The sequence below is a fragment of the Sprattus sprattus genome (genome assembly GCF_963457725.1).
Source record: "Sprattus sprattus genome assembly, chromosome: 3".
Classification (NCBI taxonomy): Eukaryota; Metazoa; Chordata; class Actinopteri; order Clupeiformes; family Clupeidae; genus Sprattus; species Sprattus sprattus.
In genome coordinates, this window is record NC_137922.1 from 35,979,426 (window position 1) to 35,992,988 (window position 13,563).

The 13,563-nt window shown below is 44.1% G+C and overlaps 1 protein-coding gene across 1 annotated transcript in view; it reads left to right on the forward strand.

The window, feature by feature from the left end:
* The window catches only part of pcdh15b (protocadherin-related 15b), a gene marked incomplete at both ends in the record, with an annotated part of 193,723 nt that overhangs the window by 151,229 nt on the left and 28,931 nt on the right, over positions 1-13,563 (forward strand). Inside the window, 3 exons of the mRNA XM_080835675.1 lie at positions 1,243-1,370; positions 4,529-4,744; positions 10,836-10,924. Coding sequence (XP_080691801.1) covers positions 1,243-1,370; positions 4,529-4,744; positions 10,836-10,924 — 433 coding nt within the window. The remainder of the gene's footprint in view (positions 1-1,242; positions 1,371-4,528; positions 4,745-10,835; positions 10,925-13,563) is intronic.

Below are 13,563 nucleotides of genomic sequence, written 5' to 3' on the forward strand. Positions count from 1 at the left end.
GTGTCTCTGTGTGATTGGGGGGATTTGTGATGCAAGGAAAGTAATACTGGTGGGGTTTAAGGGGGGGAGGCTGATGGCGCCTGTTGATTCATTTGACTGGTGTTCACAAAATACTGAGCAGCCCTCCTCTCTCACCATCTCAAAACAAACCAACAGAACTGATGTGGACAATTAAATACATTTAATTGGCAAAATAATTCACAAAAGAAAGATGGAAGGAGGTATCAAATATTCAGAGTAAATTCTCTCCCTCTCTCTCTCTCTCTCTCTCTCTCTCTATCTCTCTATTTCCCACCCTTCCATTTCCCTCTTTAATCTCCCTCCCTAACCAGAGAGGGCTGTTTAACCTCTGTTGTGTCTGCTGGTGTGTGTGGGCCATCAGCCTGTAATAACACATGGGGTGGATTGCTGAGGATGAATAGGGGTGTCAGTGTGTTTGGGATCCAACAGGTGCTTCCTGCTGGGAGCCTTAGTGTGTCATCCTTAATCTAGTCAGGGGAGCAACTGGAGGATGCCGAGTCCTTAAACCAATTTATTTAGTCATACACAGGATAAATTGCTCAATCCCTTATGCTGTTGGCGGGATTTAACATGGGAGAAAGAAAACATGCTTAACATGAGTTTCATCATGCCAATTTATGGTAATGAGATAGAATAGCGGAGAGAAAACGCTGGCAAAAAAAAACCCCACATTGTTCTTTAAGTAAAGCTCAAACAGTTCACGAGGCGATGTCCTAATAAACAGTCATGTTATTTACTCCCAGGGCTCAGTGTTTAACTCCCCTGCTGGGTCTGTGCCTCCTGTGCAAGTCTCAGATGATATACGAGCTTCTTATTTGCCTCCAGAGCCGCCTGCCTGCGCTGCGAGGTTGACTCCTCACGTGTCAGGGAGAAAGACGACAGGATTATGCCAGACCCGCATTGCGGTGTTTGCCCTTGTGTAAATACACCAATGTGCACATTTGTATATGACAACAGGCATATCTGTTCTGTGTGAGTGTGTGTGTGTGTGTGTGTGTGTGTGTCTGTGTCTGTGTCTGTGTCTGTGTCTGTGTCTGTGTCTGTGTCTGTGTCTGCGTGTGTGAGTGTGAGTGTTTGTGTCTGTGTGTGCTACAGAGAGTCCTCTCTCAGTGGTGCTGACCTGAGTGTGTGTTTGCCCTGTGGTAATATATAGAAGAATACTGTGACAGCTCTGGCTCATTCGCTCCATGTCTCTGCTTCTGTCCCTGGCGGCGTTTGCAGTCAACACAGCCCGGGTGCTCATCGACGTGCAGGACGAGAACGACCACCCTCCGGTCTTCACCAAGCCCCTCTACCTGGGAGGGGTGACCGAGGACGCCAAGACCTTCACCTCTGTGCTTCAGGTCCAGGTGCAGTGAGACACTTCCAGGCACACACACCACGCACACTAGCAGCCATGGAGAGGTCGGAAGTTTCCAGAAATCTCTGAGCTATGAGCTTCCTGAAGCCTCCTCTCTCTCTCTCTCTCCGAGTCCTCAGTAATCTACTTGACATAAAATAAACATCAGATGAAGGGATCTCTGTGATCTGTGTAAATGGTTACACATTCAGTCAGGAAGCTAGTCTAGCTTTGATATATGACCCCACAGCAGCAGACAGCATGGCATTACACATTAGAACAGCAGAGAATGATAGAATAAATACAAATATCAAACTCTAATGGATGGCTAGTCAGGATTACTCCTTCCTTATATAATTTTATTTCATTTCACATCAATTTTTGATTCAGTATTTAAATCAGTATTAAATGAGTTATATAAATGATCAGAGTCCCCATGGGGGGGGGGAGGGGTAATTTGTGTTTAATTTAGACCAGTTGGATCCTAAAGCGTTGGCCTTGAGCGTACTTCTCTGCTAGCATTAGCCAACAGGCCTCCGCCCATCCTCACTCCCCCCTCCATACTCCCGTCAGCAGTTTGGATGCATGACTGAGAGCTGAATAACTGATTGGCTGGTTCAGAAATAGAATGAGAGGCAGGATGAAATATGCCCACAGTGTTAGGGAGGGGGGCGAGCGTACAGGTGCGCCGTAAATCCTTTCGGTCTAAGAGGCGCTCCAGTTTGCCCACAGGAGCTTAGACCTTGTTAGTCTTCATGAAGTCGTCGTTAGCCAATTAGCGGGAATGCAGCTAATTTGCATGTCCAGACGGGGGCAAAGCCACTTTGTCACGCAGAGTCTCATCTGGCTTCCTTGTGTGTTTATGTGTTTGTTTGTTTGTTTGTTTTTGTTTGTGTGTGTGTGTGTGTGTGAGAGAGAGAGAGAGAGAGTGTTTGTGTTTGACCACAGCTTTGATTGTTGTGACATAGTAGATGCAGATATTTTGGGAGGAGACTGCTCCACTTGTGAAATTGAATGTATCTATGTGTGAGATTGTGTGTGTGTGTGTGTGTTTCTATGAGTATGTGCCTTCATACTCCATCAGGTCACACAGTCTTCATAGTAATGCAGGCTTCACAGTTTTCAGTGTAACTTCCCTAGTTAGGTCAAAGGTCAATGTCCTCAGGAGTGTCTCTGACCTGTAACAACCCCACCCACCATGAGGGGATTGGGGGAGAAAACCAGGAGCGTCTCCCCAGTGCGGATTTCAGTCAGAAGCTGCTCAGCGGTCCGCAGCTTAGGCTAATCTACTTCCCAATCCCTCCTTTAAATAGTATTTTTGAAGGAGGCGGAGAGGGAGAAAGCAGAGGCCCTGGGACTGGAGCGTCAGCTCAGGCTGAAGCGTGAGACATGACAGGGCCTGGGCAGATAAGGACAGACGCTTGTTGACTGTTTTCAGGGGAACAATGGTGTGGCGGGAACAGTCATATCTTCCTCTCACTGGAGGAAGGCTGGAGGACTTCATGATAATTAGTTTATGTGATCAATCACCTGTGGGAGAAAACAAGACCACAGACACACAGACCCATTCATTTGACTGGTTTTGTTTGGTGAAAGGGGTTGTGGACTGTTTTTAGGTCTCAGGAGTGGAACAACAGTGTGTGTGTGTGTGTGTGTGAAAATTCAATTTCACGCAGGTTTCATAGTGAAGCAGTTTCCCCCCAAAAATGCACTGGGTCACAATAATCTAATAATTTCTCTCTCTCTCACACAAACTCAATTTACTCTTTTCTCTGTCACGCATACGCAAACACCCACACACACATAAACACACGTCAACACACACCTGCCCCTCGCAGGATTTTCCCGTTTTTTCCCTTGATGACCACTTCCCCAGAATCTTCCTCTAAATTGCCACCAGTTACCCTGTGTGCTGTTTTAGTATCCCAAACCAGCGCTCCTAATAATGAACCACCGGCACGTAAACCTTGAGCGCCGAGCTGCCTTTAATATACAGTCTCTGGGCAGGCAGGCAGTATTTAGTGGAGTGGTGTGGAGTGGCTCTCCAGGCATATTGGAAACATCTCATTTGGGTTAATGAGTGGGCAGGGGCAGGGCAACCCTTTCTCTCAACTTCTCTGTCTCTCTCTCTCTTTCTTAGTCACTCTCTCTTCTCTCTCTTAGTAGCTCTTTCTTCTCTCTCTCCTAGTCGCTCTCTCTTTCTCTCTTTGTCTCCTCTCTCGCTCCTCTCTTGCTGTCTCTCCCTCTCTCTTCTCTTGCTGTGTCTCTCTCTCCAGTCTCGCTCCTCTCTTGCTGTCTCTCTCTTCTCTCGCTCTCCCACTCTCTCTCTCACACTCTCTCTCTCTGTCTCCTCTCTCTCACACTCTCCTTCTCCCTCTCTCTCTTTCGCTCATGTTCTCCCAGGACAGGAAGAGGTTATAAATCAATGTCCCCGCAGAGAAGCTTCAGAATGTTGAACTCGGCTGTGGCCATGTGATAGTAACCCCACCCCCCCCCCCCCCCCCCCCCCCACACACACACACACACACACACACACACACACACACACACACACACACACACACGAACATGATCACACACACGAACACGCACACACTTGTCTGTGCTCAGACCTTCACAACCCCACCCCACATCCTCCTACAATCCTGCATCCACCCCCTTGAGAGTTCCCAGCTCAAAGACTCCCTCTAATGGTGGACAACAAAAGTGTCAGAGCAGCACTGAAGCAGCTAGAGAAAAATATCTGTTGCTGTGTGTGTGTGTGTGTGTGTGTGTGTGTGTGTGTGTGTGTGTGTGTGTGTGTGTGTGTGTGTGTGTGTGTGAGTGAGCAAGCACATATGTGCATGAATATAGGTTTAGAGCAGTGGTCCCCAATTATTTTTCCCCAAGGGCCAAATTATGTAAAGCAAGTGAGACGTCGCGGGCCAAAAATGTGCCGTACCCGGGCCGGATCTGGCCCACGGGCCGCCATTTGGGGACCACTGGTTTAGAGGGTAATAACATAATAGTAATTATAGGTAATGACGTATTGTTTTCTTTGTGTGTGTTCCCTTTTTTGTCACATTTTTTGTTCCTTGAGGTGGGTTCAACATCTCTTTCTCCCTCTTTCCTTCTCTCTATCTATCGATCTGTCTATCTCTGATCTGTATGCATGTCTTTTTTTCCCAGGCCCTGGACAAGGACACAGGGAACTACAGTGCCATGCAGTACCGCCTCATCATCCCCCCCACGGCGGACGGGAAGGACAGCTTTGTGATCGAGCCATACTCGGGTGTCATCAAGACGGCCATCATGTACCGCAACATGAGGCGCTCCTACTTCAAGTTCCAGGTCGTCGCCACGGACAACTACGGCGCGGGCCTCAGCAGCAGCACTGAAGTAGTGGTGAGTGATATCACACATACACACACACACACAGATAAGCTTGCACAAGCACAACTCACAGACACACACTAACTCACACATTTGCAGACATACATCAGACAGACTCACAAACACATATGCAGACACACATCAGATAGACACACACATAAACACACAGTCTTATGTAGTCAAGTCAAGTCTTTTATTGTCAGATACACAGAACAACAGAGTTTGACTGGGCACTGAAATGCTTAGGACAGGACACCATACCACACTACCATAACCTAACAAGACATAACATAACATAACATATAAACATAAAAACATATAAGTACTCCAACATGATATAACATAACATAACTTAACAATAAGTACTGAACATAAGATAAACATATAGAAAGACAGGGTAGTAGACCTACTAGATAAACAATAAATATACAATATAGATAATAAACATAAATACACATACTAAACAGATACATATACAATATAGATACTAAACATAAATACACATACTAAACAGATACTAAACAGATAATCATACCTACATGAGCTAAACTAAACATATTATACACATAATAACCTGAACTAACATGGGACCTATACTAACACAGAGACATAGACACTTCGAGTATATAGGTGGTGCAATATTGCAAATGGAGTGCAAACAGCAGTGAAAGTGAGCCTGTGTAGAGTAAAGTGGCGAGTGTAAAGTGATGAGAGTGCATTATTGTTCATTTAGGAGTCTGATGGCCTTAAGGTAGGAACTGTTCTCCAGTCTGCGGGTGCGAGACCGGATACTTCGGAACCGCCTACCAGAAGGCAGCAGGGTGAACAATGTAGACACTAGTGCTGTCAAACGATTAAAATATTTAATCACGATTAATTGCATTTTTGTTATAGTTAACTCAAAATGAATTGCGATTAATCGCAAATTTTAATCTATTCTAAATGTCCCTTCAACTATTTTTTTCCATCATTTTTATGAAAAGGACGTTAATCAAAAAAAAAAAACATTAACGGCGTTAAAAGGGGTTTGCGTTAACGCCGTTAATAACGCGTTAAACTGACAGCACTAGTAGACACACATCAAACAGACACACAAACATATGCAGACACACATCAGATAGACACACACACAAACACACAGTCTTACGCATGTAGACACTTTCAGTCAGAAACACACTCACACACATACATACTAGAGGTCGTCCGATATGGGTTTTTCTATAACCGATGCCGATGCCGATACTTAGAGGTCAGGGTTAACCGATAGCCGATATGGGCTGCCGATTTTTTTGGCCGATTTTTAGGGCTGATATCTAAAAGTTTTCCCATTAATTTGCATGCTAAAGCGTCACACTAATAATAAGTAGATGCACACAATTTTTTTTTTTTTACATTTTTTAACATTTATTGAACTCTGACTTGAACCTTGAGTCATACATACGAGTTTTGTTTGGGCGCAGGTGTTAACTGAAATATTCTTTTAAAGAAAAATTAAATAAATATTTAAATATTAACAGACAGCAATTTCTACACAGAAGAAACAGACATCCTCAAGTCAATGTACAACTCCCAATATCCTATTCACATTAAAACAATTACACACTAATATATTTAGAAAAATGCGTAAAAGAAACGAAACCTTCCCTTATGTGTTGTTTTTGTTTTTAACCTTTTGCTTTTAAAACCAAATTACCATCTAGTAGTAATCACACAAATACATAAATAACAAAATAACTGTCATGATGCACAGACTTGCAAGGGCAATGCTAAACCCTTTGTGATTTCTCACGTTCTTGACTATTAACGTTATACTACTTTACTGTGGACGTAGGCTATATACAGACATTGGTCTGAACACATCACTTCATCAGGCTAACGATCCATTTTTATTCGCAAACACGTTGATAGAAACACACGCAGCTGCGCATGTTCTTGAGGTGAATTTTCTTTGATGTAAATAAGTTGGAAACTCGGCTATTGTCTGCGTCACCTAAACCACGCTTCTGAACAAATGTCATACACCGTTCTGAGCTGCTCCATGGCTGCTCTGTGTCTCCAAGCACGGAGCTGTCTGTGAGAGGGGCGGAGTAGCATAACGTAGCGCAACCTCATGCCGCCTCCTCCACCCCACGAACAGAGGGACATTTTTCGACTCCAATACAGGAAAATTTAAGCAGAACTCATAACATTTGGGCCAACATATTACTGTAAGCAAGCAAGCTGCTACTAGATTTCGAGTATTTTCCTTCAAGTTAACAGCAAGGACAAGTTAACTGTGAGCCTTCAATCAGCTGTAGCCTTATGTTACAGCTCTCGACGGTTTAATGCTTTACGTTTTTTTTTTTTTTTTCCTTTCACTAAGTGAAGCAACACTTCATAGTTTACTTGTAACATATATAACCTAGTAAATATGTTACCACCATACAACTTTGAAATAGCAGAATTTAAGCCTTACTTTATCTCCCAGGATTACAAGTTTTGGGTTGGGGTCCTTCACACACGTTCTGCCGGTACCAATAACACGGGGCTGCCCGCGGACATGCCTGACTATAAATCGGCGCTACTAAACACAGATATCGGCCGATGCCGATAGATTAAAAAATTACAAATATCGGCCGATACATCGGCCGACCGATATATCGGTCGACCTCTAATACATACACTCATATGCTCGTTTGCATATTCATTAAAACACATGACATGTAACCGTGACATGGCATGTATTTCTAGTAGTGTTGCACCGATACCGATACCAGTATCGGATAGGGCCCCGATACAGCACTAAAATGGTGGTATCGGTATCGGCGAGTACCAACAAATAGTGCAGATACTTTTTTTTTTTTTTTTTTTTTTTTAATCAATGGTTTGGTCCACAAACAAAACAAACACACAAAGAAACAATACAGGGAAAGAAAAAAAAAAAAAAGAACTGACCAAACTTTAACTCTATTGTGTTCAAAATCAGAAAAGCCACTGTGCTGCTCAGTAAGGTAAACCATCAATTATAGAGGACTAGTCCTCAGTTATGTCTGAAGTGCTGAAACTGTCAAGAAATGTAATTTGACTTTCTTACTGTTACACTAGTATTATACATGGGACCAAACCAAATTTCAAACAGTGGTATCGGTATGGTATCGGTATCGGCCGATACTGCACAGCCAGGTATCGGTATCGGTATCGGAGCCAAAAAATGGCATCGGTGCAACACTAATTTCTAGTTATACATCTTACTGACAATAGAGGTATAGATATATATATAAATATATTCATGCACATTGTCACACACACTGATACATATTCCCACACATACACATACTTAGTATTCACACATTCGCATGACACCAAATGAAGTATACTTGCATATAAATGGAAGGACGCTCACATCCCACAAATTAATCAATATATCCTATTATTAACTATATTTTGTATTATTGAATAATGCAGAATGATAGAATCCTACTGCTTCTCACTCCCATTACACAGCGTGGGGAGAAAGCTGATTTGATCAAGTCACATTTCATTCTCAGTAAAGCTTCAGTCTGAGGTCCATCCTCCAAAGCCTTCACCACGTCCGCAGTAGTGGCAGTGAATAGAAAATCAGATTTAGATTGTCAGACACATCATGGTGATTAGCTCATCAAATGTCCTAATTCTATAAGGGGGGTGTCATCTGTCTCAAACATCAGCAGCTCTCTGGGTTAGTTTGATAGCCTTGAATGGGACAGTAAATGGCGGCAGCCTTAAGAAGGGTAAGTAGGCTATTTCACTTCACTGGGGCAGTTTGGTTCAACCAAACCAAGTATTGCTGATGTTGGCAGATAAACGATTAAATGGATTTATCCTGTCTCGTAGTGCCATTGCTATAACGCAGGCCATAACTTGCAGCATAGGTTATGCAAGAAATATGTTTTTTGGTGGGTCAAATATATTCTTTATATAAAATATATTCTTTCTGGACATCAAGCCAGCAAGAAAAAGCCCTAGTGGAAACCCTGACACACACACACACACAAACATCTAGGATTCAAACACATACACATGTCTCTGTCCGACCTACCACTCCCTCTCCACCTATCCTTTGTGCATGAAGAATCTGCGGTCAGATAGATGAAACTGCATGAAAAGGAAGGGCTGGTACTAACAATGTATCTGTCATGCCATGGGACTCACAGCACAGCGCACGTAGCATTATAATTCCCCATGAAGCTTACCCGTGGTGCATCATGAATCTCAATGGGCATTCAGTTTTGTCTGTGTTGGTGAGTGTACATGGACATGTGTGTGTGTGTGTTTGTTTGTGTGTGTGCTAGTATGTGTGCGGGTGATAGTTTTTATTTGTGTGTGAGCCTGTGTGGAAGCTTGCATGTGAGAGAGAGTGAGCGCATGTCATTATGTTTGTCTGTGTGTGTGTGTGTGTGTGTGTGTGTGTGTGTGTGTGTGTGTGTGTGTGTGTGCGTGCGTGCATTTGTGTGTGCGTCTCATATGGACACAGCTTGATCAGTGTGCTTCTCCACTCCATGACAACCTCAGTCCAGCTCCTGTTTTTCCTACTGCGCCCCTTCCCATCACCAATAAAGCCCTCTGGCATGGCCAACATCCAGCATCTGTTCATCAGAACATGTTTGAGTCAGGGGTAAAACTGCATCCAGAAATGTAATTCTGCCTCTTCCAAGAAAAAAATATAAAAAAGAAATAGAAGATCCATGAGTACAAGCTGTGAGGACAGGAGCGCTGTCCAGGCCCAGCTGGTAGCCCACGCACTTCTGCCAAGTAATTATCAATCTCCGTCTGATGACCGGATGGCAAGGACCGCTCAAGTCCTCCATTGACAGCCACAAGAAGCTGTCTCACTCCCATGAGGTGGCCACGTGAAGAGGGAGGGACGGCGGGTTGGAAGCCCCTAACTCGTGCAGAGCCACGGTATCCACAGCCAACGCAGCTGAAGCCTAGAAGTCTCATCCTCGGCTTCCCTTTTTGGGGGAGATAAGAGAGCTTCGGCCCATCACTCCTCCTGGCTTGGGAGAACAGGGCAGATGCTGGGCGTAGCCTCGTAAATCAAGCTACAGCAACAAAACCCTTCTGTTTTATTTTCTTTTTTTTCCCCTTCCTTAGGCGAGGTTTTTGGTCTGTTACTCCCTTTTAGGCTGCTGGGTTTGTTTGAGATGAATGTATGTGGGTTTTTTTTTTTTTTACTGCCCACCTGCCTGGAGGTTCCTGCCAAGTGGCTCGGGCTGCAGGGAGGTAGGGGTAGGAGAGAGGGGGTGGGGATGGGAGATGTGGACCTTCGATTAAACACCATCGTGGCAGGGAAAACCTGTTCCACTAACAGGCACCTAATGGAATAAAGAACAACGTGACCAGACAAAAGGAAAAGAGAAGAGGGATGCTTCAGATTTTTTAATTTGAATTCTATTTCCTTCTCCTAATTCTTGAAGGGTTGCCTTGTTTCATGGGAACAAGTCTGGAAGAGCCGCTTGCCAGGCAGTTAGCAAAGTTCCTCCCGTGAGACCCATTGTACCGTCAGAATTAGAGCCAGTTAAATGAGGGACACTGACCAAGAGGGGGGGGGGGGGGGGGGGGGGCGCGGTAGCGATGCCTGGCGCAGCTGTAACCAAAGAGATTATTTGAGGACACTCCACTGTAGAGGGTCCCAGGGATGCAGGAGGGTAGTGTCATAACGTGCGCTGCACAGGAATGGTACATTCACCATGGGAGTCGGGCAGTCGCTAAGGCTGGGCATATGCTGTGTGCGGGTGTGATGAATTCTCACACTCCCCCACTGTATTGTTGAGGAGGACAATGCGTGACTAAAATTCCAAATGTGTCAGAAATTAGTTGAAACAGCTCACAGCATGCCTGCATTTAATTACAGAAGACATTGTTAGTCATATTCTGGAATGGCCGTGGTAAAATTGGACAGGGTAAACCCAGCATAATTTGTTTGTGGAATAACTTAGTATAAGTTACCTATACTTAATTATACAAAACCCTAATTATTGCCTATCAGTATGCTATTGCTATCCAGTAACCACACTGGACTCCACTGTTACCCCGCAACTAGTGGCATATGCATTTCTCTCACTCCATCTTTTCTCTTCTCCAGGTGTCTGTGGTGAACCAGCTGGACATGCAAATAGTCGTCTCCAACGTCTCGCCGACCATGGTGGAGCAAAACAAAGACCAGCTTCTGGGGTAACGCATCACCAGTGTCCTCTAAAGACCTCAGTTAGTTAGTCAGAGAGAGTGTGTTTGTGATGAGTGAACATGATTAGGGCCTGCTAAAGTACCGGCTAAAGTTGCGACTCCAGTTGCACAGTCTGAACTGAGTTACCATCGGTTGTGTAGCAGGCAGTCGTCACAAACACTAAGTCCTCCTCACACACAGTTGTGTACTATGAATTGCCTTGTGCGACTAGCACTTTCTATTCGGCGCCTGTAGTCTGAAAGGCCCTTACTCCAGCACCTCCCAGCAGCAGTGCTGCAGCTTCAGCTCTGCCTGGCCCAGACCTCCCTGGACACAGGAGGAGCGTCCGAATCAAAGGGGCCTTTTTGATTCCCGCCGTCTCTCGCGGAGATCAAACGCGGCGCCCTGCTGTGCCGACTCCACGGGGGCTTAAACGCTGAGGGTGGTGCTCCACTTCAGGTTCCACCTCCCACACACACACACACACACACACACACATACACAGCCATGCATATCCTCTCTCTCACACACACACAACCACAAACACACTGACTCACATATACATACAGACACACCAATACACACATACACACTCACACGCATGCACACACACACACACACGCACACGCACACGCACACACACACACACATACACACACACACACACACAAACAGAGACTCCCATGGAACCTGTGCCTTCAGTCCTCCCCTGTAGTTAGCCAGATGGAGAGCTTCATGTTTGCCCAGAAAGTTATTTGAACATCAGGAGCTCTCTATGGCTTTATTGGCTTGGTGGAGAGAGCAATTTCATCCATGGAATTAGAAAGGGCTGAGTGGACATTCATATTCCCAGCAATGGTCTACTTTAGACAAGGAAAAGGAGGGAAATGAACTGATGGGGGAATTACGGGCATAAGATGCATCCATGTTCCAACCAGTATCTATTGCACTAAGTGTCATCAAGTTCTCCAGCAAAGTAGGTTGTCTGTACACAGAATAATGTCTTGAACCTCCATTGTACTTTTTCTGATTCGCTGGTTTTAGAATCACAACTTTAGGATAACGTAACCTGAGTAAAATATTAAACACTTTAAGTATGATAAAACATTACTTGGCTTTAATCATTAGATGCTGCATGAGGGGAACTCAAAGCCCATAAATGTTGTGAAATGTTCCTGTAGCTGAACTATACCAAGGTCATGGTTTCAATACCCGGGGAGCTCACATACCGATAAACATGCTTACGTGTGCGATGCGGTCAGTTACATTGAATATAAGCATCTGCTGAATGTAATGAATGTCAATCAATTGTATTATAAGTAAGTGAAACAACAGACAGAGTTGAATGGGAAAACCATGATATTTTACAGACTCATTGTGGCTTCTGACAGTCAGTGCGGTTACATGTGTCCAGATTTCGGGCGTTGTGGGGTTTAAATCGAAGATCCATTTCGTGTAACTCCCCAAATCTAGATTTGCTGTGTCCGAAATCAGATTTACACCCCCAGATAAGTGATCGAATTTGGTTGTATATCGGACAACGCGTGCTTGTAACTTTCGAAACTAGATAACAACTGGAGATGACGTCTTTTCGCATGCTTGAGATCCCGTCCATAGACTTATATACATGCGTCATATATGTCTATGATATGATAATCGCTGCTAGGCGCTCACTGTTCTTGTGCTCCCACATCTCATTCACTTTGAAATACTGCAACGAAATGTAAATGATCAAGACCATGCACCATTTTCTTTGCCCTCATGTGCTGCATATCAGAAATGGCCAACAGAAAAGCGAATTATTCTGACGGCTCCTATCTATCTCTGATCTATTCCCATTCCATACTGAATATCCTGTTTAGATCAAAGGTTTGTTGCGACATACCGTGATATTTTAGATGATAGTTATGTGGTTGCCTGGCTATACCAATGTGTTGACATTAGAAAAACGTTGACTGCGACTGTTTTGAACAGAACGCGCTAATTCACTGAACAAATATTTTCATATTACTTTTCCACTACTTGTTAGTCATGTAATCCATTCATATCAATGTGAATCAATCAATACTAATACAACTTTAACTGTGATGTGTTTTTGTTTCATTTCACAACTTATTTACGGTATAATCAACGGTAGCAGATGCCCGCTTGTAAACATTCCACATTTGATTTGAACTGACGCAGCCAAGATCTGGATTTGTCACTGCCATGTACCGTGAGATAAAGCAGTTTACCCCCCATGGATAGAGAAGCCGGGCTTTAGCCGAAATCGGGTTTATGCCATCATGTTAAAGGGATAGTTCGCTTTTTAAGACATGAATCTGTATGGCTTCCCCGTCACCAGTGTCATGCAATCATGCATCACTTACCCCCGACAGCGAAAGTTTGATTCACCAAAGTTCCATGAGAGAAACGTCCGTCACAGGAAAACGATGAAAACTGAGACAACATTTGATAAAATTGACATAAAGCATCGTTTTCCTGTGACGGACGTTTCTCTCATGGAACTTTGGTGAATCAAACTTTCGCGAATCAACTTTCGCGAATCAAACAGGTAGACTCTAGCTGTGATCTTGCAGTATCGAGCGTATTGAAAATAGGGCCAAGTGATAACGAGGTGTGACTTTTTCCACTACAATGTTTTTGG